Source organism: Acanthochromis polyacanthus, chromosome 18, assembly GCF_021347895.1.
Source record: "Acanthochromis polyacanthus isolate Apoly-LR-REF ecotype Palm Island chromosome 18, KAUST_Apoly_ChrSc, whole genome shotgun sequence".
Lineage (NCBI taxonomy): Eukaryota > Metazoa > Chordata > Actinopteri > Pomacentridae > Acanthochromis > Acanthochromis polyacanthus.
Genome location: NC_067130.1, coordinates 13,477,571 through 13,500,676, shown reverse-complemented (window position 1 = coordinate 13,500,676; position 23,106 = coordinate 13,477,571). Strand labels below are relative to the sequence as shown.

Here is a 23,106-nt window from a genome sequence, read left to right as displayed (position 1 = left end):
CTTATTGTCACATGACTCCGCCCTGTTCCTTGGCGAAGTGAATATGCAATCATTCTTTCTCTGCACATGGTTTATAACTATGATACATGGTGTCCTTTTGGTGGTTTTTAAAAATGATAACATGTCACAAACCCAGCAGCAGGTTTTTGGGTTAATCGTTTTGCAGTGATTGATGCCCATGTTAGAAATAAACATATTAAAGACATTTGAGACATAAGAACTGCTTAAGCCACGTTAGCATTTGTTTATCACACGTCATATCGTCATGGCAATATTGAAAAAAGTTTCTGATTTTCCTCATATCGTGTAAACCTACAGTCTGAATCATTTATGGGGCATGGGTTGGGTATGTTGTGCTGATCTTCTCGGTGCTTTGGGAAAATAAAGATAACTTCATGGATTCCTTTGATCGTCAGTCTGACTTTGCAGCCCACACTAACTGAGATCAAATCATCTTTACTAGTGCAAAAATGCAACATTTTGCATTCTGGGATAGGTATGAATAATTGGCAAAAAAAAAAAAAACTGTCAGAAAGATTTAAAAGTGCCATTGTCCTTCCATTCCTTAATTTCACCCTGATATTCTTTCATTCCTTTCTTAGTAAATAGGCTTGTCAGAGCTATTGTGTGTCCTCACACTCAGACAACATTGTAATTATTCATTCAAGCTATACTTATTTCTTTTGAGACTGAACTGGTAAATGGACTGCTCCTCGAGGGAAAACCAACATGATCTGTCTCACATTCCTCTGATAACTTTGACTCACGAACGCTTCATGAATGAAACTATGAGAAAATTCAGACGCTGATGAAAGGAAATAAAAACCTGCTGTCAGGCTGTGTGACAAGTCAAGTTTATTCCTGTAGCCTTAATGACATCAATGAATTAATCAAAAAATTGTATTTATAAAGCACCTTTCATACAAGCTGAATGCAAAACACAGGATTTTGTGACAGACAGGCATGTTTCAAGGCACTTCACAGAGTCGCAGCCAAGCTTAAGTGATAAATGCACTCATTTTGCGGATTATCAGCTTGGTAGCCGTACACACTCTGTAAAACATTTGTGTTATGTGGCATTGGAGGCTAGAAATTAATAACAAAACAGCCTGAAAGACAAGGTTGTTTACTTGGCAACGAATCTTTAACAACAAAATTTAAAAAAGATGCTGCAGTATGAGAAAATGCTGAATGACACCAGGAGACAACATTTAGGAAATCCACACCAGTCCAGCTCCAGTTTGACCAGTAATTGTTCCACTTAGATGAAAATCAAGTTTTTGCATTGTTAACATGCCCATATGGTGTTTTTTTTTAATGTAATAGAAGGCGTTACATGAAAGGAACATGCAGTCAACGCTACAGCTGGGCATTTCCACCTCCAAATGCAAAAATACAGATTCAGACTTCCAGAGTTTCATAAAAAACAAACGTAAAGAACCAGTCCTTGCAAGCCTAAGCTTTCTGTATCATTATTCTTTTTCACAATCTGTTAACAGGTCAAACATATACGACTAATTACAACAATGTTGCAACTCGCCATTGTGCAGCACCAAGAAGCTTTCCGGTGTTTGAGCAGAGTTGTAGGTGAGCTGGTGTGCTCGTGTTGCAGCAAGTGGCTGAAGAAAGAGTTGTAGACTTCCTAGATCTACACATTTTAGAGGAAGCAAGAGTGTAGAGTTACATCTAAGCCATTTTAAGGCAGGGAGTTGTGATTTTAATAGGGAAAAAACTTCTAAATATGTAATTTTGACACACAGAGATGAACTTTTAGGTGTTAAATCAACCACCCATAGAGGGACTTTAACCCTCGTGTCGTCCTGTGGGCCAAATTGACCTGTTTTAAAGTTTGAAAATGTGGAAAAATATATATATTTTCACAGTGAAACTTCTGATGTCCACATTTTCAACATTTTTGGGAAATTTTTCAACATTTTTGATGGAAATAAAGAAATGTTAGAAATGTTTCGTAAGAACATTCACATAAAAATCAACCAAAATCCAGCGAATTTCGCTGGATTTTGGTTGATTTTTTTGTGAATGTTCTTCAAGAAAATATTAGAAATTTTACTGATATATATATGAAATCATTTTAGATGTTTTTAGGATTTTTTTTTTTTGGAAGACTTTTGCTCATTTTTTTGAAAATATTTACAAGAAATTGCTTGCCAAATCTGGGAGATTTTTTATTTTTTTTAAAAAAAACAACTTTTAAGGAATTATTGGAATTTTCTTCCAGAAGGTTTTGCAAATTTGGGGGGGTTTTTTTGGCTGAATTTTTGGATTTTTTTCAGACAAGAAAATATTATTTTTTGGTGCTCATAAATGAGGACAACACGAGGATTAAAAAAATCTGTCATTTGTGGCTTATCTTTCTCAAACAAGAAAACATCTTGGTCATAACTACAACTAAAACATTGAATAAACCCTGTTTTCCTTCACTTGTGCTGAGCAGGCAACAGTTGTACCATTAGGTGCTCCACCACTCACATAAAGATAAGCTTCACTTTGATGAAAATGGGTTATGTAACTTAACTGTATACATTTAGCAGGATTTTCACAGAGCAATTAGAAGTAGAGGACTGGGTGTGTGTGTCAAAGCTTACATCCTGCAACTGGCGCTGTTTCAAATCCTCCCACACTTGTTTTGCATTCTGCACTCTCCTGGCTCTGTTAATCATATGCAGAAACAGTTCCACATTCACAGCACACTGAGTATACAGTACATATTATCTCAGGTTGTCTGTGAAGCTTCAGACAGTAGATGTAGCCAAACTGAGTATTGTATTGAATCAAAGGGTGCTGTTGTCTTCTCACTGGTCAGATGTCATTTCAGTTTAGTTGTCTGAGGCAGGATTAGATATTTTCCCGCTGTTTTGACTGTATGATGATTGCATTTTATTGCTTGTCAACTTTGTCCCCCTGCTGCAGAATGGATGATGCAGAGGCTTGCTTCATCCTGAGCAGTCGGAACGAGGTGGATCGCATGGCTGCGGTAAGACAAACAACAACTAATAAATCCCGCCATAATTCTTCATCACTTATGAGGTGTCAGTCATTATTGTTTTCTGTCAGAAAGACAATTACTCATTAATTAGAAAACGGAAAACATCTCTCCGATTCCCCACAGGACCATCAGACCATCCTGAGAGCTTGGGCAGTGAAGGACTTCGCTCCAAATTGTCCTCTTTATGTCCAGATACTCAAACCTGAAAATAAGTTTCATGTTAAGTTTGCAGGTGAGAGTTTGTAAGCTGTAAGTGAAACACGTGTTTGCTTTCTGACCATTAGTTAAACGAGAAAACAATGATCCCAATCTTACATCTATATGTTAAAGTACTCTATTCGCTAATAATGTCGGATAACATGACTACTTGTAAGTGAAAGGGGCTGAGTTAAACCAGATCTGAGTTATACTTTCATTTTCTCTCGTCTGCACATTGATCTACAGTTTCTTATGGATCTTTGTGTAGCTGTCCCGCCTGCAGCTTTGCTTTTGGTTCTCTCATACTGCTTGCATAGCTGTTTCTGCTGGAAAAATCCCACTGTACACCAGCTGCTCTTCACCAAACAGGAGACAGAATAAAAACACTGTGCTTGGTGAACACAGTGGAGCCTTAAGAGTCTACTTAATTAGGACAGCAAGAAATTCCTGTCCAGGTTGCATAATATATACACTTTATTTGAATTGGCGATAATTTACCAATAAATTTCACATAAATATGAGATGTTTATGTAGAAATAGAAATATGTAGAGATATGTAAATGCTAATGTTAAAGTCTGGAAAAACACCAGATGATAAGCTAAAAAAAAAAAAAAAAATGGCAAAAAACCTGCCCCCTCACTGCCTTCTGCTTGTGAAATGAGCCATTCAGAATGAGCAGCTACCTCTCAGTTCACCAGGTTTGTTTACTTGCAAGAGATGCTTCTGCTAACTCTGAAATGTCTCAGTCACGAGCAAAGCACACACAGAGTGAACACAAGAGTCTTCATGCACTTCTCTGTGCTCACATATGCCACATTTTAAGATGGTCAAATTCCAAACAAAGCCATTTTCATTTGCACATTTCTCCGTTTCTGTTGTCAGACAATGGAACAAATGTGAAATAGTGATTGAAATGCGGTCCATTAACATGTTAACTGCCGTAATTTCAGAGCCATCCAAGCTGTCACTACTTAAGTACTGATTTTACAGCCAGCATTTTCTGACCAACTCACCATACACTGGATTTAAAAACAACAGCTGGGCAGCAAATTCTGTAATATTACCATGTAAAGTGATGATTCATACAGAACATTAGAAGTGACAGAAAGCCATTCTCTCACACACTCATTTATCTGCCATGTGGTCACCTGTTTTACTCCATTCTATCGATCACAGAGAGAGTCTTCTTCCTGAAGGGGTTGTGGACAGTGGCAGCTCAGCTACATTTAAGGCTACAGACCCCGAAACAGTTTGTTTAGAGCTGGATGCAGGCATGGTGGAATAAACCACCTTTGCACTATTATGTGATTAAAGAACAAACAAACTAGAAACTTCCTGAAAGACACATTCTGGGGATGTGTGAAACTTTCATTAATTTTGTGAAAAGGAGCACAATATGGGACCTTTAACCCTCGTGTCATCCTGCGGGTCAAAATTGACCCATTTTAAAGTTTGAAAATGTGGGGAAAAAATTATGTTTTCACAGTGAAACATTTTGGGAAAAATTTAGAACATTTTTTGGTGGAAAAAAAGAAAATTTAAATATGTTCCTGAAGAAATTCGCTGGATTTTGGTTGATTTTTTTTTTTTGTGAATGTTCTTAAAGAAAATATTAGAAGTTTTACTGATAAACACATAATCACTTTAGATATTTTTAAGATTTTTTTTGGAAGATTTTTACTCATTTTTTGTAAATATTAACAAGAATTTTCTTTACACATTTGGGGGATTTTTTTAAAGTAAGACTTTTAAGGGAAATATTTAAGGAATTATTGGAATTTTCTTCCTGAAGGTTTTGCAAATTTTCAGAAATTTAGTGAATTTATTTGCTCAATTTTTTATTTTTTTTTTTAGACAGGAAACACTATTTTTGGTGCCCATAAATGAGGACAACAGGAGGGTTAAATCAAACGCCATTATTTCTATAGAACATTTAAACCAACACACATTGACCCAAACTGCTCCACAATACAGAAATAAGAACATAAGTTGTGTAGATATTGAGGTTAGGGCCATGCAGTATTATCTACTATTCAAATATGCCTGACTAATTTAAAGATATTTAAATTTAAAGATACAATATCACAGAGAAAAACTTAGTGAATTCAATGACTCCCCTTTTAAAAACACTTGGCGACATCTGAGAGGAACGACTTCATTTTAACAGGAAGAGACTTCCGGCAAAACCAGACTCGGGGAGCATAAAGTATCTCGAAAGCTCCCTTAGTTATTCATTATAGCTTGTTTGTTTGATCTGTACAAAGCCAAAATGTTTAAATGACAATGAAAATTATGGTTTTACGGGGGGTTAAGTGCTGTAATTATTTCTCTCTGGGCTCCATGGCTTTCTTGTTGCCAGGCAACCAACAAAGACTTGATGAAATAACTGCGATAGACTGTTGGTCACCGGGAAATGGTTACAGCACGTACCAACAGAATATGAGAAGGAAAGAAATTAGATGCTATCTATTATTATTTAGCAAGATTTAGACAAGTTCAGTGCACTTTTTACATTTTGAATAAAGCTGGAGTGGGTCGACATAGGAGGAAGATAAGCTTTGTTGATCCTTTGCGTGGTCAAGTTTTAGCTAGCTCCACACTGCAGAAACACATTATTAACCAGTGTTAATGTTAACTTTCTTCACCACTCTACTGATGTAAGGGATGTAAAGTCGTGAAAAGATACTAAGAAGCGGAACATGTAGGCAAACAAATAGAAGTAAAACTAGTCATTTCAAAGATCAAACAGGTAAATTAGTAAAATAATACAGCCATTAATGATAAATAGCTCTAAAATTTTAAGCAGGCTCTGCCCATTTTTTTGCTCCTGTCACATTTTTACACACTGTGGACTCATTTTTTGCTACAACATAAAGTCCTGCATCTCCATGGAAACAACACAACAATGGCTAGAAGTAAAGATGCACTGTTATATTGAAATAAGTCATAAAAATGGATAAACAAAAGTTGTGTTTGTTTGATTATTTATTGTACAAAAACAGAAAAATTATTTGAGATCACTATATACAACAGTGTCCACATTTGTTCTAACTAATGGGAATGAGGGTGGTTTTAAATGATATGAAACTTTGAATTCATTTCCATACTTGTCTCCGAGCTGCTCTGTATAAACATAGCCTGCAGTTCAGCTCAAAGTCACTGAACTTTTGTCACATAATTTGGTTGCAGCTGAGTCACTAATGGCTTTACGATCATGGCAAGGAGCACTGAGATTTTAGTTCTTGCCCATTTTTGTGAGACATGTACAACAAGGGCATTTGGATTAATTGTGACAATTTTACGCTTAGATTTGGTGAATTTTTTTAACAGAATGGTGCCTCAAAGATGATTAGTTCATGAACCATCTAATAGCTGAACAGCTTCTGATCAATGATGTAATTTTGGCACAAAAAAAAAAGCTTAGAAAAAGTGAATCAAGTAAAACAAGGACAACTGACAGTACATTAAGATGATTTTTAAGACCTGAATTACCCGAAGGATAAATATAAGTCAAGCTTTAGATTGTTTTACATGTCGTTTTAGGTCTGCAACATAATCTGCTCATACACGATACATCTTGTACTGTGCCTGACTCAATATATTCCAAAATGTTGAACCAGTTTTAATGTATAATAACTAAAAATATTACTCTTACTTCTTGACCACCTCCACTAATAAGCTCATCTGTTCATTTTCAGATCATGTTGTGTGTGAGGAGGAGTTCAAGTACGCCATGCTGGCTCTCAACTGTGTGTGTCCTGCCACCTCCACCTTGGTCACGCTCCTCGTGCACACTTCCCGTGGACGGTCAGTCTTCTTTCACCACCTCCTCAGGCCGTTTGATTCTCCTTAGCATAGCTGCAAAGTTCAGATTTCTTCACATGGCCATGATGTTGTAATCGGATCAATGGGACTGGCACAGAGAGGGGAGAAGGCCAAAGCAAAGACAAAAGTCTTGGTTCATTGTGGAGCTCAGCTGGAAGGAAAGAGAGTGCAGCAGAAGAAAGAACAGGTGGCAACTGCATTGATTTTTCTTAGCATGTGTCCTCTGTAATGCTGGATGAATAGCTCTCCGGTGGAAAACGATTTCTCACAGCAAGCAAACAGATCATTTTAAAAAGCTGATTTCAATGGCTGAGAGAAACTGCTCTCAATAAGAGTCTGTGGGTTTTACTGTGTTCCTGACAACTCCTCAGAAAGTGAAGCTTTGTGTCTTTTTATGAATATTTGAAATTGCACACGTTAGCCACAAAGGTGCACTGTGCAGAATGTGAGTCTGTATGTTTGCACTGCATGTGTGGGCGTCTTTGAAGCTGGTTGTGGGGACATGTAGCTCATCAGGGATGTTCACTGGGAAATAAGTTTAAAACAGAAAAGGAGACACTGATAATGTTGAGAATGTTGTTTTGCCTTTTACAAGCAGTTATGAAACTCTGAGTGTGAAATCCAGTTTACAAGTCATTTTACATAAATATTAAAAAGTGCTAAGAAGCTAGTATGTAAACTGCTACCTTCAGGTTGTTCTGAGCATCTCTTGTAGTTCAATAAACTCTATCTAAGTGCCTAAGCAATTACTCTAATCACCGGAAGTCATTACAGAGGGCATATCTGAGCCCAGCCGCCTGGCTGACACAGATGGATCAAGCTGTCTGCTGTCACCAGGACACCCAGCGCTGCCTGGAGGGTCCTGAGGGGTTCGAGGAGAGGAGATGGAGAGTTTTCCTTTTGCAAATGATTATTATGACTGATCACAAGTACTGGTGATGAAGACAAAAGCTCAGTGTGTTTGTCATGTATGAAACTTCAACGGCTCTGGGTTTACTGATCCATTTTGTGTTTTGTAAGCAGAGAGGGCCAGCAGTCTCCGGAGCAGTGGCAGAGGATGTATGGATGTTGCTCCGGCAACGAGGTCTACCACATCCGACTGTGTGACAGCAAGTTCTTTGGAGAGTATAATGGCAAAAGCTTCACATACGCCTCCTTTCATGCTCACAAGAAGTGAGTTGACATGTAAGCTAAAGCATCTTCGTCAGATGCTGACAAGTTGAAAGTACATTCCAACGTTTGCAGGGCTTCCACATACTTTGTTCTGTCTGTTTGACCTGGTTTCATCTTGTGTTCGTTCAGCAGCGCTGTTCTGCTGCTGGTTTGTCTCACACTGGTTTGACATGAATCACAGAACAAAAAACACATCAACCTTTTGATTATAGCTGTTTTTTCTGCTGAAAGTGATGCCTTGTATGTCACAGACTCCAAAAAAACTTTTTTTTTCATGTCTTTCATACAGAGACAGCACTTCTCCTCTGGTTTAAAGGAACAATTACATATTTCAGAATTAGGTTTTGTGCTTTCTGGCTAAAGGTTAGATGAGGACACTGATATCACTTTTATATCTGTCTGTTAAGCACAAAGCTAAAGACACAAATACTGGAAACAGAAGAAAACAACAAAGGTTAGTTTGGCTCTGTCTGTGGGTGACAAAATCCACCTACCAGTACCTCTTAATCTCAGTAATTAACACATCTGACCTCAAGGAAAATCACTTCCAATACTCATTTGAAATATTAAGTTACAGGGAGTTCACTGGGGTTAGATATTGGATTTTTTTCTTGCTTTCTGATTCAACTTAGTTTAAATCAAAATCTTTCTGGGGTGTCATGCTTTATAATGTTCTAAGCATGCAAGTGCAATTTTACAATCCCACTGATATATATATATTTGTATTTAAATTAATCATGCAAACTTCCTTGCAATATGTATATATATATTTAAAAAACTGGAAACAAAAAGCATAAACATAAAATTTACAAGTAGATAAATAACATGAATAAATAATAACTTAAGAAAGTAATTAATTGTTGGTTAACCACTGGTGCTAAAGTCACTTTAGGTGTGCACATCCTGAAGCTCTTGGTCATTTACAGGTTAATGTCATGTTGTTTTCATAGAGTGAGCTGATATTAGTTATTCATACCTTTAACTAGGGCTGAATGCTTTAGGAAAAATCTCTAATTTTTTCTGATTTTCAATTCGATTTGCAACGTAATTTCCAGTGAAGCTTCAGTTTTATACTCACATGTAATAGATTTAAAACATGTGATGGAGCAGAACCACCTGAGACGCCATCAAAACAGTGACAGCCACACAAAGGAATGGCATGAATTTGTAAAACTATTGACATGACAGTTCAGCTCTGCCTCAAACTGCTGTATAGCCACAGTTAGTGACTTCTTTACATAACTTCCACTGCTGCTAAAGAACAGAAGCCAAGCATCCTAAGGTGCACAAACAGACACATGCAGAAATCTGTATTTGGTTTGGAAATCTAATTATGGAAGCTAAAAACATTAGAACATTTACTTAACAGTTACCAACCAATCTGAAAAATCTCAGGGGGCACATGTCTCCTCGAGCTGACCGGATACCACCTCTGAATGTGTTAACGTGAACTTCAGAGATGTTGTGAACCGACAGGCAGCTGCTTTGTCCTGTGCCGAGTCTTTAATGTCAGCTAAAGTAAACAATAAGTGAACAAATTTTAATGAATTGAATTTCAACGTAATAACACAAGTCTGTTGCCAGATATTTGCCTCAGATGCCACAAGCTAAGTGCAGGTTTGTGATCTGCAGGTATGGAGTGTGTCTGATCGGTATAAAGAGGGAGGACAACAAGAGCATCCTGCTGAACCCTGGTCCTCGACACATCATGGCGGCCTCAGACACCTGCTACTACATCAACATCACCAAGGAGGAGAACTCAGCCTTCATCTTCAACCAGGAGGAGAGGAAGGGCCGTCCTGTCGGGGGGCTCCTGGATGGACCCTGTCAGCTTCCTGTGCACAGCATCATCGCCAGCATGGGTGAGAAAACAGTCAGAGCATTATAAGCTGCTCATCGAGGCATGTCTGACAGATTTAGTGAAATGATCTGTGAATGAATGTATTTACAGGCACCGTTGCCATAGATCTTCAGAATACGAGTCCACCTGACCCCTCGAGTGGTAAGCTGATCCCTCCTACGGTGAACGGAACAGGAGGCCGCCGACCCAGCATCGCTCCGGTCCAGGAAATAGCCGACTCCGCTTCAATCCTGCCGTGTGACCTCCTCAGTGACCAATCAGAAGATGACTCCGTCTTCACAGATGAGAAAGGCCACCCATCTACTGAGTAAGGATCCTTCTAGCAAACCTTAAAGTCTTCTTAGAGTGAGGCTGAGCAGGCAGTCCAAGAAACACCTTTCAAAAAGTAGTAATAGGGAAAAGAGACCAGACCAGACTTGAATATTTCTCAGGTAGAAGTGAGATGTCTCGTTCTGAAACTGCATAAGGAGATTCTTCAGAGTGCTTTGTGCAGGTTTCTTGTATTAATGATCCTAAAGTTATAGCTCCCTTTCTATATCTATCAGTTTAAAGGTATTAGCTTTATTTGTATACATTTTTTTTTAACTTTATACCTCTATTCTGCTATGCTAAAGCTAGAAATACTGCACTTTTTGCTCCACTGCATTAAAACATAAGATAAAGATAAAGATATTACTTTGGGGCATTTAAGTTTATTAGACAGCACAGTGGAGAGAGACGGGACATGTAGGGACATGCAGTAAAGATCTGTCCAGCTGGGAGTTGAACCCAGCTGCTGAGGACATTTGAAGCAATTTGCACCTGAACCATTCGAACATCTGGTCATCCTCCCATTTATCTTACAGCTGAGGTTGCAGGCTGTTTTGTGGTGAAGCCTTTTAGAATCCAAACATAGCATTAGCATATAAATTATAATGCATTATTCTAAAGGAGGCCATTTTTCCTAATTTTGCATAATACTACTGCGGAAACAAATCGTACTTCTGTAGTTTTGCTTGAGCAATATTTTCAATGTAGAATTGTTACTTATAATGACGTGTATTTCTATCGTAGTACTGCTACCTTCACTTCTGAATACGATATGTATTCAGAAGTGAAGGTATGTATGTATGTGTTTTCTTTAGTGATATTTTCTTTCAGCAGTCAGTTTCATTCAGTTGTTTCATTTCTGGTGGAGAAATACACATTTAGCACCTGCCAAAGTCAAACCCTAACCCTGACATCAATGTTTAATCCAACTAAGTCTTCTTTCAGCCCATTATGTAGTAACCTTACTAATTATTAGGCTGAAAGAAGCAAAGTATTTCACTTTCCTGTTAGATTTATTCACTCGTCCGTACTAACTCAACCTGAATACAGTGTGGACAAATTTCCAAGATAACATGAATAAATGAGATGAAATTACCAAAGAAAACAGCCTTTTTTAGAACAGAGTACAACTAGAAACACCAGAGATGAATACGGGATGTTTTAATAGAATGTGTCATTCATGCTTTTTGCTTTTGTTGCCAGGTATGTGAAAGGTTATCCCCCTAACTCTCCGTACATTGGGAGCTCGCCCACTTTGTGCCATCTGCTGGCTGAAAAAGCCCCGTTTTGCTGCCTACGACTGGACCAGGTGGGCAGTCGCTGTTCCTTCAACTTAGTCACTCCGTTACTTACTGCCTCCATCATTCCCGCTCTCCGCTTTCTGTCCTTCACTTTATAAAAGCAAACCTAAAATACCTGTCTGTTTTTCTCTTTTCTATTTGCTCCCTGTGCAGGGCTGCAGGCACAACAGCTTTGAGGATGCCAAGGCTTACGGTTTTAAAAACAAGCTCATCATTGTGTCGGCTGAGACTGCAGGGAATGGTCTCTATAACTTTATAGTGCCTCTAAGAGCTTATTACAGACCCAGGAAAGAGCTCAACCCTATTGTCTTGCTGCTGGATAACCCGTGAGTTGGCTTTAACACACACAAAACACACATTAAAACACACACACACACATCCCTCCTTTCTTCTGCCTTCGCTCTGTCTTTCACCATGCCATGCTGGGAAACATTATGTATGTTAAAAGCTCACGTCAGCTGAGCACTTAGGACAAGGCTGTGGAGGTGGGACTCCTTTGTCAGTCCTCATGTTGGGTTTAGTGCTGCAGCTCACAGTGACGGTGTGTTTTGAGCGACAAAGAAAAATAAAAAATGCCGCTCTCTGTACCTCCAGACGGTCACCATGGTAACTCACTTTGCCTTGAACCTGAATGATATATATTGCTACAAGGGGAGAAAAAGATGGAGAAAATAATTTCTTTGGAGAGCACCACGCAGGCTTTCATCGACAGCCCTGATGTGTCCCTTTTCAGCCCCCACATGCCAGCTCTCAGGACTCTCACAGAAACACACGCATAACAATAAACTCTCCCTCCGTGCAGCGCTTTCTCTCTCCCCTGCTATCGCTGTTGCACACACACAAATACAAACACCCACGCACTTGGATACGCAATGCAAGCACTTACGACAGCCTTGGGTCTCTAGTCAGCAGGACTGGGCAGATGCATAAAGTAATGTTCTGTCAGGGGTGGTGGTGGAGGACAGGCGGTGGTAAGGCGACTAACTCTCTCGGAGTGCGTTCAGCTCCAGATGGACTCATCCTCCAGCCTAAAGACACTCAAACTGGGGAGTTTAAACCACCGCAGAGGCTCCTGAGATAGCTGGACTCACTACTGCACATCATCACATGGGGAAACACTCGTCCCTGAAGCTGCTGTAAAGTGGTACACTGTAAAAGATCCAAAGTTCACGGAGAACAACTACAGCTTTGCGGTAGCTTTCAGATTTTTTTTCCAAATGTACAGAAAAAGTCTGTAAAATTATCAGCCTCACCTGTAAATTAACAACTCAACAGTGATTTTGAATGTACTTCTCATTTTTTCAGGAAGTTCAGTATATTATTTACACAGTATTTTTTCAAATGACACATAAATTTATGTAAAATGGCAGTAATGAAATATGTAACACTTTATAAAAGGGTTCATACTCATACTATCAGTTTAATGATTTTCATTGTCATTTTGAGGTAAATCTTGTTTTTGTAACTCTAGATTTAAAAGTAAACAATCTTTTTTTAATTAAATTAAACGTGGGGATAAGACTTTTATAAAAGGACGCAAAGATGCACTGCTGTTGAGGTTTCATCTTTCGGGCATGCAGGCGTTTTTGGGAGGTGCATGGGGTTTTTTTGTCTTCACTGTGCACACCTGAGCAGGTGAGGATATAAGGGGAGAGTCTTCAATGTCACCACACTCCTGCTGCTGGAGCTCACCATGCTCTCATGGCTGCTTTTATTTTTGCATTTTTTTCTACAGATATTTGCTCAAGATATTACTTTTTTTTAAATAAAACTTGTTTATGTAAACTCTCCTGTCAGTGTTGCAGACTATAACCTGAGTAGGAACTCTGCAGAATTACTCATGAATATTTATTAGTTGATGTTGTACTTTTTCATCTGAATAAATCAAACAAAAGTGTTTTGGAATCATCAACGGTTTCTATTATATTTGTTTTCCAAACAGGGCTGTTGTTATACATGCCTTAAGTCTTAATTGAAGGTGTCTGATCATAATTATTCAGGAAGAATCTGTTGAATCAGATGCAGAAAAATGTATTTCTGCATCCAAACTGCCCTTTAATGTTATGTAGGCGGTCATGAACCTTGTTGTAAAGCACCTATAGAGCACTGTCTGAGACACAGTGGGCAGAGGTTAGGTTGTACTATGGGTCCACAAGCTCCGAGCGATGTGACAGTCAGTATTCTCTATATTCCTGTAAAAAAATTCATAGTAGATTAGCTGTAGTACCTGACCTTTCCACCATCTGATTGTTTGCTAGTGACCAAGAGACAGAGTTACTTGGACTACAACCAGATCTGTGTTGGCAATCAGAGAGTATCGTTGGGGTTTAGAGAGTAAGAGGCCACCATGACAAAGACTTGTGTGATGCTTAATACTCTTCACTCAGAGCTTATGAGTCTAAGACAAGCTGAGATCAACTAGGTCAGTGTTCTGATGCCAAAGTCACTGACTGATAATTAAACATCCAAAGCAGCAGAGTACAAATGTCCACTGTGCTATCAACAAGTAGAATATTCATTGATAATGCATCTGATTCAAATCCATTGATTGTTGAACATGTGCATCCCTAATGTCCTCCCACAATTTATGCCCCCCATTCACACCTCAAAATGCCTTGATTTACCAAATCCCAGTCTTTGAGATCAGACTGAGAGACCTGTTGTTTTTGCACTTCATTTGAATTAAGGTATTTTTTACTTTAATTTTACAGTTTTTGTTTGGCAGCAACTGCTACAGTCATCTGACCATTTTTTTCCCTTTTTTTCCATTGCCTTTTTATGGGTGTTGAGTATATTAGTATATTTTAGTGTAGTGTATTAGGCCAAAACTCTTAGTCGTTTTGTCTGAATAGACTCTATTATGTAATTTGTTGGATTTAAGTCCTGGATGAAAGTTACTAAGTGGATTAGCAACAAGAAGCCCATTCATCCATCAGCCATCTCCACCTCATCCTGTAGAGGGTCACGGGGGGCTGGAGCCTGTTCTTGCTGACACTGGTTGAGAAGTGGAGTATTCCACCCTGGACAGGTCGCTGGTCCACACTCACCAATCAGCCAGACCAAATTTAGTGAGGAAACCAAGCTACTCTCACCCCCTCACCCACACATTTACAGAGAAGATGCACACTCCACACAGAAAGTCCACAGCTGACCAGCAGGTTCAAACCAAGAAACTTCTTGCTGTAAGGCGACAGCTCTGACTGTGCCACCATATTAGCAACAAATCATTTCCATAACAGAGATTTAAACGACCAAATAATACTTGATAAATAATATATATAATGTCCAGATTACTACTGTTTTGCATTTGTGTCTTGCCAAAGAAAAGAAAGAAATGATGCAAGCTTTTAAGAGGAAGACCTTTTAAAGTTCATCGTCTAGCCATTCTCTATGTAATTTCTTGAGTGAATGCCCAACTGAGCTTTTTGTGCGTCGTCTTTGTTTAAAACATCTGTTTATTACTGTTTTACTATATCCTGTTGGGGGTTTTGTGAATACAGGGCAACATAAAAGAAACTTCACAACACTCATTTCGATGTCATGTGTGTTTCCTGCAGGCCTGATAATCACTTTCTGGAGGCCATCTGCTCTTTTCCGATGGTCTACTACATGGCTGGATCCATAGACAAGTAAGATTGTCATATGGCCTTGTGCTGTCATTATAATATTGTTATGGTGAACATTGTTTTCTTTAAAATACATTCAAGAGAAGTCTGCATCTCAGTGAAATTTAATTGGGTGTTCAGTTTCTTCCTGCCAACTTCCTGTTGTTCTGCTCATTGTTTTGCGTGTTTGTGTTTCAGCCTGGACAGCCTGCTGCAGTGTGGCATCATCTACGCTGATAATTTGGTCGTTGTGGATAAAGAGAGTACAATGAGTGCCGAGGAGGACTACATGGCTGATGCCAAAACCATTGTCAACGTGCAGACGATGTTCAGGTAATTAGGCAGGTTCTTCATCCTCCCTGTCATATATTATTCATAACACACAGTCATGAAATCACTGGATCTGAAGCTCCACTAGAAACCACAGCAGCAGTAAAGTGAGAAAGTTATTTTGGAAAGTTTGGTAATAAATTGTGATGTTTACTCTCGTCTTCTGGTTTTTGTTTCTCCTCTTTGTTTTCGCCACACTCTCTTTCCCTCTCTCTTTTGCTCCAGGTTGTTTCCCAGTCTCAGTATTATCACAGAGCTTACTCATCCGTCCAACATGAGATTCATGCAGTTCAGAGCGAAGGACTGCTATTCTCTGGCTCTCTCCAAGCTGGAGAAGGTGAGACCGATAGAGAGGGCTTCCAGTGAATTGCATGGTGTGAATTATGAACATGAAATAGAAAGGCTTTTTTAATCTGACTTTCTAAACTGGCAGAACAGTACCAAGCTTTTCAATGTCATCTCTGTGCTTCATGTGACTCTCCCCCGCAGAAGGAGCGAGACAAAGGCTCCAACCTGGCCTTCATGTTTCGCCTGCCGTTTGCTGCAGGGAGAGTGTTCAGTATTAGCATGCTGGACACACTTCTCTACCAGGTTGGTGCACACCTATAGCAAAACACCTGGCCTCTGATAATACTTTGGCAGGAGCAGGTGAACGAAATGAATGTTTCTTACAGCAGACAGAGAAACAGCTGAAGAAACAGAGCAGCCATCATAAAGCACAAGTGCCCTCTTGTGTTCAGTCACTGATAGAAAGTTTCTTTATGCCTGCTGTGCTTTCAGCTGTCATGAACAAAAGAATGAAGGGATTTTTTCTGTTATTCTGTGTCAGTCTTTTGTGAAGGACTACATGATTCTTATTGCGAGGCTCCTGCTGGGACTGGACACCACTCCTGGATCAGGATACCTCTGTGCTGTGAGTTAGACAGAAGAAAAACATGCAGAAAACTAAAGAAATTACCTGTATCAGTGTCATGTTTAAATTTAAAAACTAATGGTGTACCGCTTCATCTCTGGTTCCAGATGAAAGTAACAGAAGAAGATCTGTGGATCAGTACTTATGGCAGATTGTTCCAGAAGCTCTGTTCCACTAGTGCTGAAATTCCTATTGGCATCTATCGGACAGAGTCCCACATTTTCTCTACTTCTGAGGTGAGATGCTCCGAGAGCGATTTCCATTGCATTCTGAACAAAACTATAAACGCAGCATCCAAATCGTCCTCCTTTCTTGTCTTATAGAAGAAGTTTAAAAATGCATTTATTCAAATGGTGCGATGCCACAGATGACAAGAGAAAGATGAGAACGAGCAGTTGGCATGCTGGACGCTGGTATGTCAGTCAGAGCTGCAGCCAGGAACTTGAATGTTCACAACACCAGCGTTTTTTGATTAAATAATTGTTTCTGACAGCATGGTACAACAGACAATCTGCCACTTGACAGCAGACAATGTCACCACCCGTCACATCCAGCATGTCCATCTGTCCAATCATTTGTGACCGGCTTCAGACACTGCCGATGAAGTTGTTGGTGCTCAAACTCAGAGAATATCTGCTCAGACTTTGAGGAACTTCAGAGAGAAGCTGGTTTGTGATTCTTGTCGCCTTGACGCCAAGGCCTTGATGTAACGGCAGAAAGGTGTTGTAATTGGCTGCAGTGAGCAGCAGCTCAAGTTTGTTAAACACCAGAAAGAGGGAGGATGATCTTTTTTACTGATACATCTCGTTTTTAGCTGTTAAAAGCAGATGGTAGATGTCCTGTCAGGGGAAATGCAATGCAAATGTCACTGCCATACACTGTAAAAAAAATGTTCAGAATTTTATGGTGAATAACTGTCAAACCATGATAGTAAAAATCTGTAAACTCTAAAACAGTTTGATGCACCATAAATAGGTTAATTAGGAGAAAAATGTGTTTTTTAGATTTTTTTTTCTTTGGTAAAATACATTTCCCAACTCCTGGGCAGTTTTTAATGGAGAAATGCAGTAATAAGTAAAGCAATACTGTAATTTTTGCGTTTAATTCTCAAAAATAATAGTTAACAGTTTTTCCCTGTTAAATGTACACATTGTTGTACTGGAAACATGCCGCAATATTTGTTTAACAAGTAACATGGCATTTCTGCATTTATTACATGTAAAAAATGTGTTTATAACAGACATATACTTTAATATTTATGACAGCTTTAGCTGCAATTTCTGCTAAAAGCACATATATTTAATGGTAAGTACACTAACTGTTGTGCTGATAATGGAAAAATGCCAAAAAGTTGCGCAAATTTTATTTTATAAGTTATTTTCATGTAAATGTTCAAATTTGTGCAGCAGGTTAAAATGTATTTTTTTCACAGTAAAATCTGGAATGAAGCATGTTTTTTAATCCTAAAATCAGCAATATCAATGCATTTCTTTACCATAAATGTGGAAAATGTTTTACCATAATTTTGCGGTAGCATTCTTGCAACCACAGCTGCTGGAAGTTTAAGGTTAAAACAACATTTTTTTACAGTGTATGTTGAGTGGCTCATGTAGGGCAAAGCAGTGCTGAAATATGCAGATAGAGATTAAGAACACATCTGCATTTTATTAATGGCAATTTCAGTGACGATATTAGCATGAAATCCTCATAGCCATGGTTATCCTGTTCATTTGCCAACATCACTTGACTTTTCAAGAAGACAATGTGTCCTCAAATAGACAGACTCTACACTGCCCCACTTCCAGCTGAAACTGTTCCAGTCCCACCATAACCTGCAAACTTTCTGGACATGTCTCCCACTAAGCTTCAGTGGGGAGCCCCAGATGAACATGTCTGACAACTTAATCCAGTCACTGAAAATGTCCACCAACTTCACCAAACCCTACAGGAAGAGGTAGCATCAATAAGCTCATTTACTCTATACGTTGCAGATGCATGGCACCACATGATGCAAATACTGGACACACTCATTACTGACTTCCCAATCAGCCCGTTAACATTTCTGCTTGAAGGCAACAATCCTTTTTACGTCTGTGGCTAACAGCAATGTCCGCAACAAAGATGTTAGGATGTTTTTAAAGATCCAAACTAGACGACAGCATATATATTCTATAGTCGCAGGTGTCAGTCAGTGTTGATGACTGTGAGGACACAAAGGACAGGGGGGACGAGTCTCGCAGCAACGACCAGTCGGATCACCCCCTCCTGAGGAAGAAGAGTATGCAGTGGGCTCGGCGTCTGAGTAAGAAGAGCGTGAGGTGGCAAGGGGTGAACCGGGACTCCAGCAAAGACCACGCCCAGCGCATCGCTCAGCAGCGCCTCAACCTCTACAGACGCTCTGAGAGGGAGGAGCTGTCCGAGCTGGTCCGCAACCGCATGAGACACCTGGGCCTCCCCACATCTGGATATGGTATGGATGGACACAAAGCCGGCTGCTCAGTGCTTTGTCTGTTTTTGCTTCAAAGCTTGCCTGTTTCTTGTTTGACTGCTGTTTGTGTGACTGCAGAAGACCTGTCGAATCTGACCGCCTGCGACGTCATGAACAGAGTCAACCTGGGCTACCTGCAAGGTAATCAAGTTGTGATCCTGAGCCAGGTACACGTTAAATCATCACACCATCACACACACATGACTGTCCTGTTTTCAGATTGTGGTGGTGTTTCTGTTTCAGATGAGCAGAACGATCACCAAAACACTCTTTCTTACGTCCTGATTAATCCTTCTCCTGACACCAGGCTGGAGCTCAATGACATTGTGTGAGTGTAACTCTTTTATGTTGCTCCCTCAGTTCACAGCTCACAACCGGCAATCTTTTATTTATTTATTTATTTTTTGCCTGCACAAAGACATATAGAATTCAGCTTTACAAGTCTCACCTTTTTCAAGGCTGTCTTATTTATTGGTGGGTGCGTAAAGCAGACTGAAATAAAATCACTCAGTAGTGAAGGGACAATGAACACATAATTTCCTTTAACCCGTCATCCTGCGGTTTACTCACACTTTACTTACTCGTCAGTATTTTGGTATTGCCAATGCATGAAAGGATTGTGAGTAATATAAATGATATCACTTCTAGTGGCAAACACTGCAGAGAATTTTAACACATTTTGATTCACTACTTTGGTTTTATAGGCTACGAATTTGCTGTTTTAGTTTACCTACTGTACGACACCTACCTACACAGAATGGTAGACAGACAGAGACTTAGCATAGTGGAGAATTTAGCATCTAAAAAGACTGATGGTTCCCTCAGGAGTCTGTGCAGAGTGAATGCTGAACTTAGTTTTGTCAGATGGTCAGAAACACGACTCGTAATGCTAATAATGCTAAAGATTTCACTGTAACATTAGTCATAATTTCTTTATAGTGCGAAAACAAGCAAATATACTTATGAATATGGAGTCACAAAGTATGTTATTACACATTAGTAAAAAGATTTTTATAGTTTATATAGAGAGCACAGAAATGCTGTACAAAAATTTATGAACAGGAGAGTAGAAAGACAGAAACAAGACAATCAGTCTCTCAAAAACATAACAAACAGATAGAAAATACTAAATAAATTTCTGTTCAGACTGGATTTTATGTCAGGCTAATGTCTGAAAGTGTGTACTAAAGATTTCAAAGTGGTAAATGTTTGGCCGAATCTAATGTGAAGGGTTAAAGCATTCCATTGCACAGAAAACATACAATCCTTCCTTGCCTTTAACCTGGATTTTATAACCACTTGGAGCATCTGCTCACCAGCACATAAAAACATGTAGAACAAACAGGGCGATTAAGCAACAGATCTGCTTTATGTTTGTATTTATATATAATTTACAAAGAGCTGAACACAGAAAATGTTGCACGATTCAGCTGTAAGGTGATGATATCTGGTGAAATGCTGCGCTCGCAGTCTGTTCCACAGCCCACATTCAACAGGTATTTTCCAGTTTTGGAAGTGCATTTAGAAAGAATTAGAATACAGCTTAAGCGAGCAAGGCACCATTCAGTAACCATGGAGACGGCTGTTTCTTTTCATGACAGAGAGCGAGGGGGCAGCTCTCAGTTTACTCTCGATCTTTCGTGCGTTGTCCTTCTAAACTCTGACTTCTGCAGTGAAGAAGGACAAGCCCCGAGCCCCCGGGTGATAACTCTCTGTGTAATTATTCCAGTTTATCTTCCTCCTGCTCTCTCAGCTACTTGATTCGCTCGGACCCTCTGGCTCACGTCCCCGAGGAGCCTCCTGTTCGCAGCAGCAGCCTCAAAGAGCGACGCGAGTCCAGCATAGACACCAGAGAGGACACCCAGCTCTGATAGCATACTGGCCTTCACTGGTGCGCTCCTTCTTAGTCGCCCCCCTCCTCCTCCTCCTCCCTCACACACCGTTTGGCTTTCATGGGGGGGTCTGGTTGCAGGTTCGGTCTGAAAGAGGACAATTTGTGCTCAAATGTCTCAGTACTGCAGTCTGCCACTGTATTATATGAGTGCCTACTGTTTGTCAGATGACATTTGATGTCATCTGTGACATTTTCATCCTCTCGCCACAGACACTGTATGTAAGAATAGTGCATTCATTTTCGTGAGAGCTCTTTCAGATGAGCAGTCAGGGACAGGCTTGTTAGCAAATGACTCCAGCAAACTGAATGAGGAATCACAGAAATCACCCTTTTAAGTGTCATTGTCAATGACAGCTTGTGAATTTTGCGAAGTTCAAGCTGCGATTTTAGGATACAGAGGTTGGTGTTCCAGGATTTATCCATCCTTTTTCTGCTTTTAGGGATCATCTGAAATCAGGTGCACATTCTAAATTTCCCTCTGCTGCACAATTACCTATTTACTACCAATTACATCACATCAAACATCACTTTCAGCACAATGTGACTTCAATGAATTATGTGCATTAAAGCTTTTTAAGCTTATTTTTTTGTAGCTGAATCATAGAAGTAGTTTTTCCAGTGGTGTAGAGGTCTTTATTAGTAAGTTATGTACAGACAGTGATGGTTATTTATATGTTCGCTGCAGTGCATTTCTTAGGGTCAATGAGATTTTAGCACTACAAGAGTGTAGTTTAACCCTTTAAGCAGGACATGCCATATATTCAATATTGTGCCATAAAGGATTTATTTGATTTGTACTATATTAGTAATCAGAGAACAACGTTTTACTTTCAGCACTGCTCAGTGAAAGAATTTGCTTAATAATTTCCATTTGTGGTTGTTTGAGCGAGGTCTGTATCTTTAAAGAACTTTTGAACTCATATATATTTGAATGTTGAACATATTTGTACTTGAGTCTCATTTTATTTGCACATTAAAGTGCTATTTTATGAAGAAATAAACATATTGAAACTATTTTTAGTTTTGAGAAAGAACTTTTAGCTTAGCTACGTGTCTTTAATCCAGGTTAAAGACATCTGCTACGCTGGCTTTAAAGAAACAGTTACACATTTTTGAATTTGCAGAGCTGTAGAGATCTTTTTAAAGATGGATGCAGCTTGCAGTTTTTTGTGCATTAAATTTTAAGATGAAAAGATTAAAAAAAATCAACCACAACACCTCTAATTAATTAGCATACTACATGTAGTGTATTTAATATTTCCAGAAAGTGTAAAAATGGTAGGTATTTGTCAGCTGTTTGCCTCCATATTTTACAAACCACTATTTAGTCCTTCATGCATAGTTTAAGCGGTTTGGTATTAAATATATCGAAGGTGATTTTTCTTGATCCTGTCAGTCAATTATGAGATTACAAAAAGGCTTTTAATAGACACATGGTGCACTCACTTGTAAAAAAAGAGTGGAATTGAATTAAAATGATAAACTTCTATTAATTTTGAGAGCTATATTTGTATGATACAAACAGACAGGTCAGATAAATGAGGGATTTGTTACACTTGTAAATAAACTCTAGATGCAGGTGTTAACACACCAGGGGGTGCTGCAGAAAGGTCTTAATAACTTTTACTGATTTTACGAGAATTGCTTATAAACATCATTTTGAACTAATGCTGTTTTTAGACATGATTCCAGTAGGATCGTTGGACCATTCTGGAGTCTAACTTTGCTGAGAAGGAAAACTTAATGCAGATTTTTTTTCTGTGAATGACTTTTTTTGTCACAGAAAGAGCTGAATACTATGTTATATCAAACTTATCTTATATAATGAAAATACAATAAAAATCTACGTATTTGAAGGAACAGTGTTTTCTGATCGTTTCCATTTTTTGTCACTCTCATCAAAAGTGTCAGTCCAGTTCCAGTTCCACAAATTTCCAACATGCTGGGTTGTAAAAAAGTGTTATTATTGTCTCTAAACATACAGCAGTTGTGTATGTAGGGTCAACGAAACACAAATGTTCATGTGCAATGTTTTTTGTCATCACTCATCGTTTAGAAACCTGAGCGTTTATTAAAATAAAGTGCATTACTCTGGCTTATTGTATGTATTCAGGTCGCTGTACTCAACTTTGGAGAATCGCTGATGATTTTCATTTTCAAAGACCTTTAAACTGGGCTCTGCTCGGTATTTCTAGAGTTGT

At 39.0% G+C, this 23,106-nt stretch overlaps 1 protein-coding gene across 12 annotated transcripts in view; it reads left to right on the top strand.

The window, feature by feature from the left end:
* The window catches only part of kcnt1a (potassium sodium-activated channel subfamily T member 1a), a 40,895-nt gene extending 18,130 nt beyond the window's left edge, over positions 1–22,765 (top strand). For 6 of the 12 annotated variants that reach the window (XM_022198577.2, XM_022198570.2, XM_022198574.2 and 3 more), the window contains 17 exons: positions 2,932–2,995; positions 3,131–3,239; positions 6,905–7,013; positions 8,055–8,204; positions 9,837–10,066; positions 10,156–10,372; positions 11,578–11,683; positions 11,829–12,001; positions 15,233–15,304; positions 15,479–15,613; positions 15,836–15,947; positions 16,100–16,201; positions 16,440–16,523; positions 16,631–16,759; positions 18,699–18,993; positions 19,090–19,339; positions 20,765–22,765. In XM_022198577.2, coding sequence (XP_022054269.1) covers positions 2,932–2,995; positions 3,131–3,239; positions 6,905–7,013; positions 8,055–8,204; positions 9,837–10,066; positions 10,156–10,372; positions 11,578–11,683; positions 11,829–12,001; positions 15,233–15,304; positions 15,479–15,613; positions 15,836–15,947; positions 16,100–16,201; positions 16,440–16,523; positions 16,631–16,759; positions 18,699–18,993; positions 19,090–19,339; positions 20,765–20,882 — 2,455 coding nt within the window. In that variant the 3' untranslated portion in view covers positions 20,883–22,765. The remainder of the gene's footprint in view (positions 1–2,931; positions 2,996–3,130; positions 3,240–6,904; positions 7,014–8,054; positions 8,205–9,836; positions 10,067–10,155; positions 10,373–11,577; positions 11,684–11,828; positions 12,002–15,232; positions 15,305–15,478; positions 15,614–15,835; positions 15,948–16,099; positions 16,202–16,439; positions 16,524–16,630; positions 16,760–18,698; positions 18,994–19,089; positions 19,340–20,764) is intronic. The other 6 variants (XM_051938147.1, XM_022198581.2, XM_022198572.2 and 3 more) reach the window with 5 other exon arrangements.
* Positions 22,766–23,106: the final 341 nt, after the last annotated feature.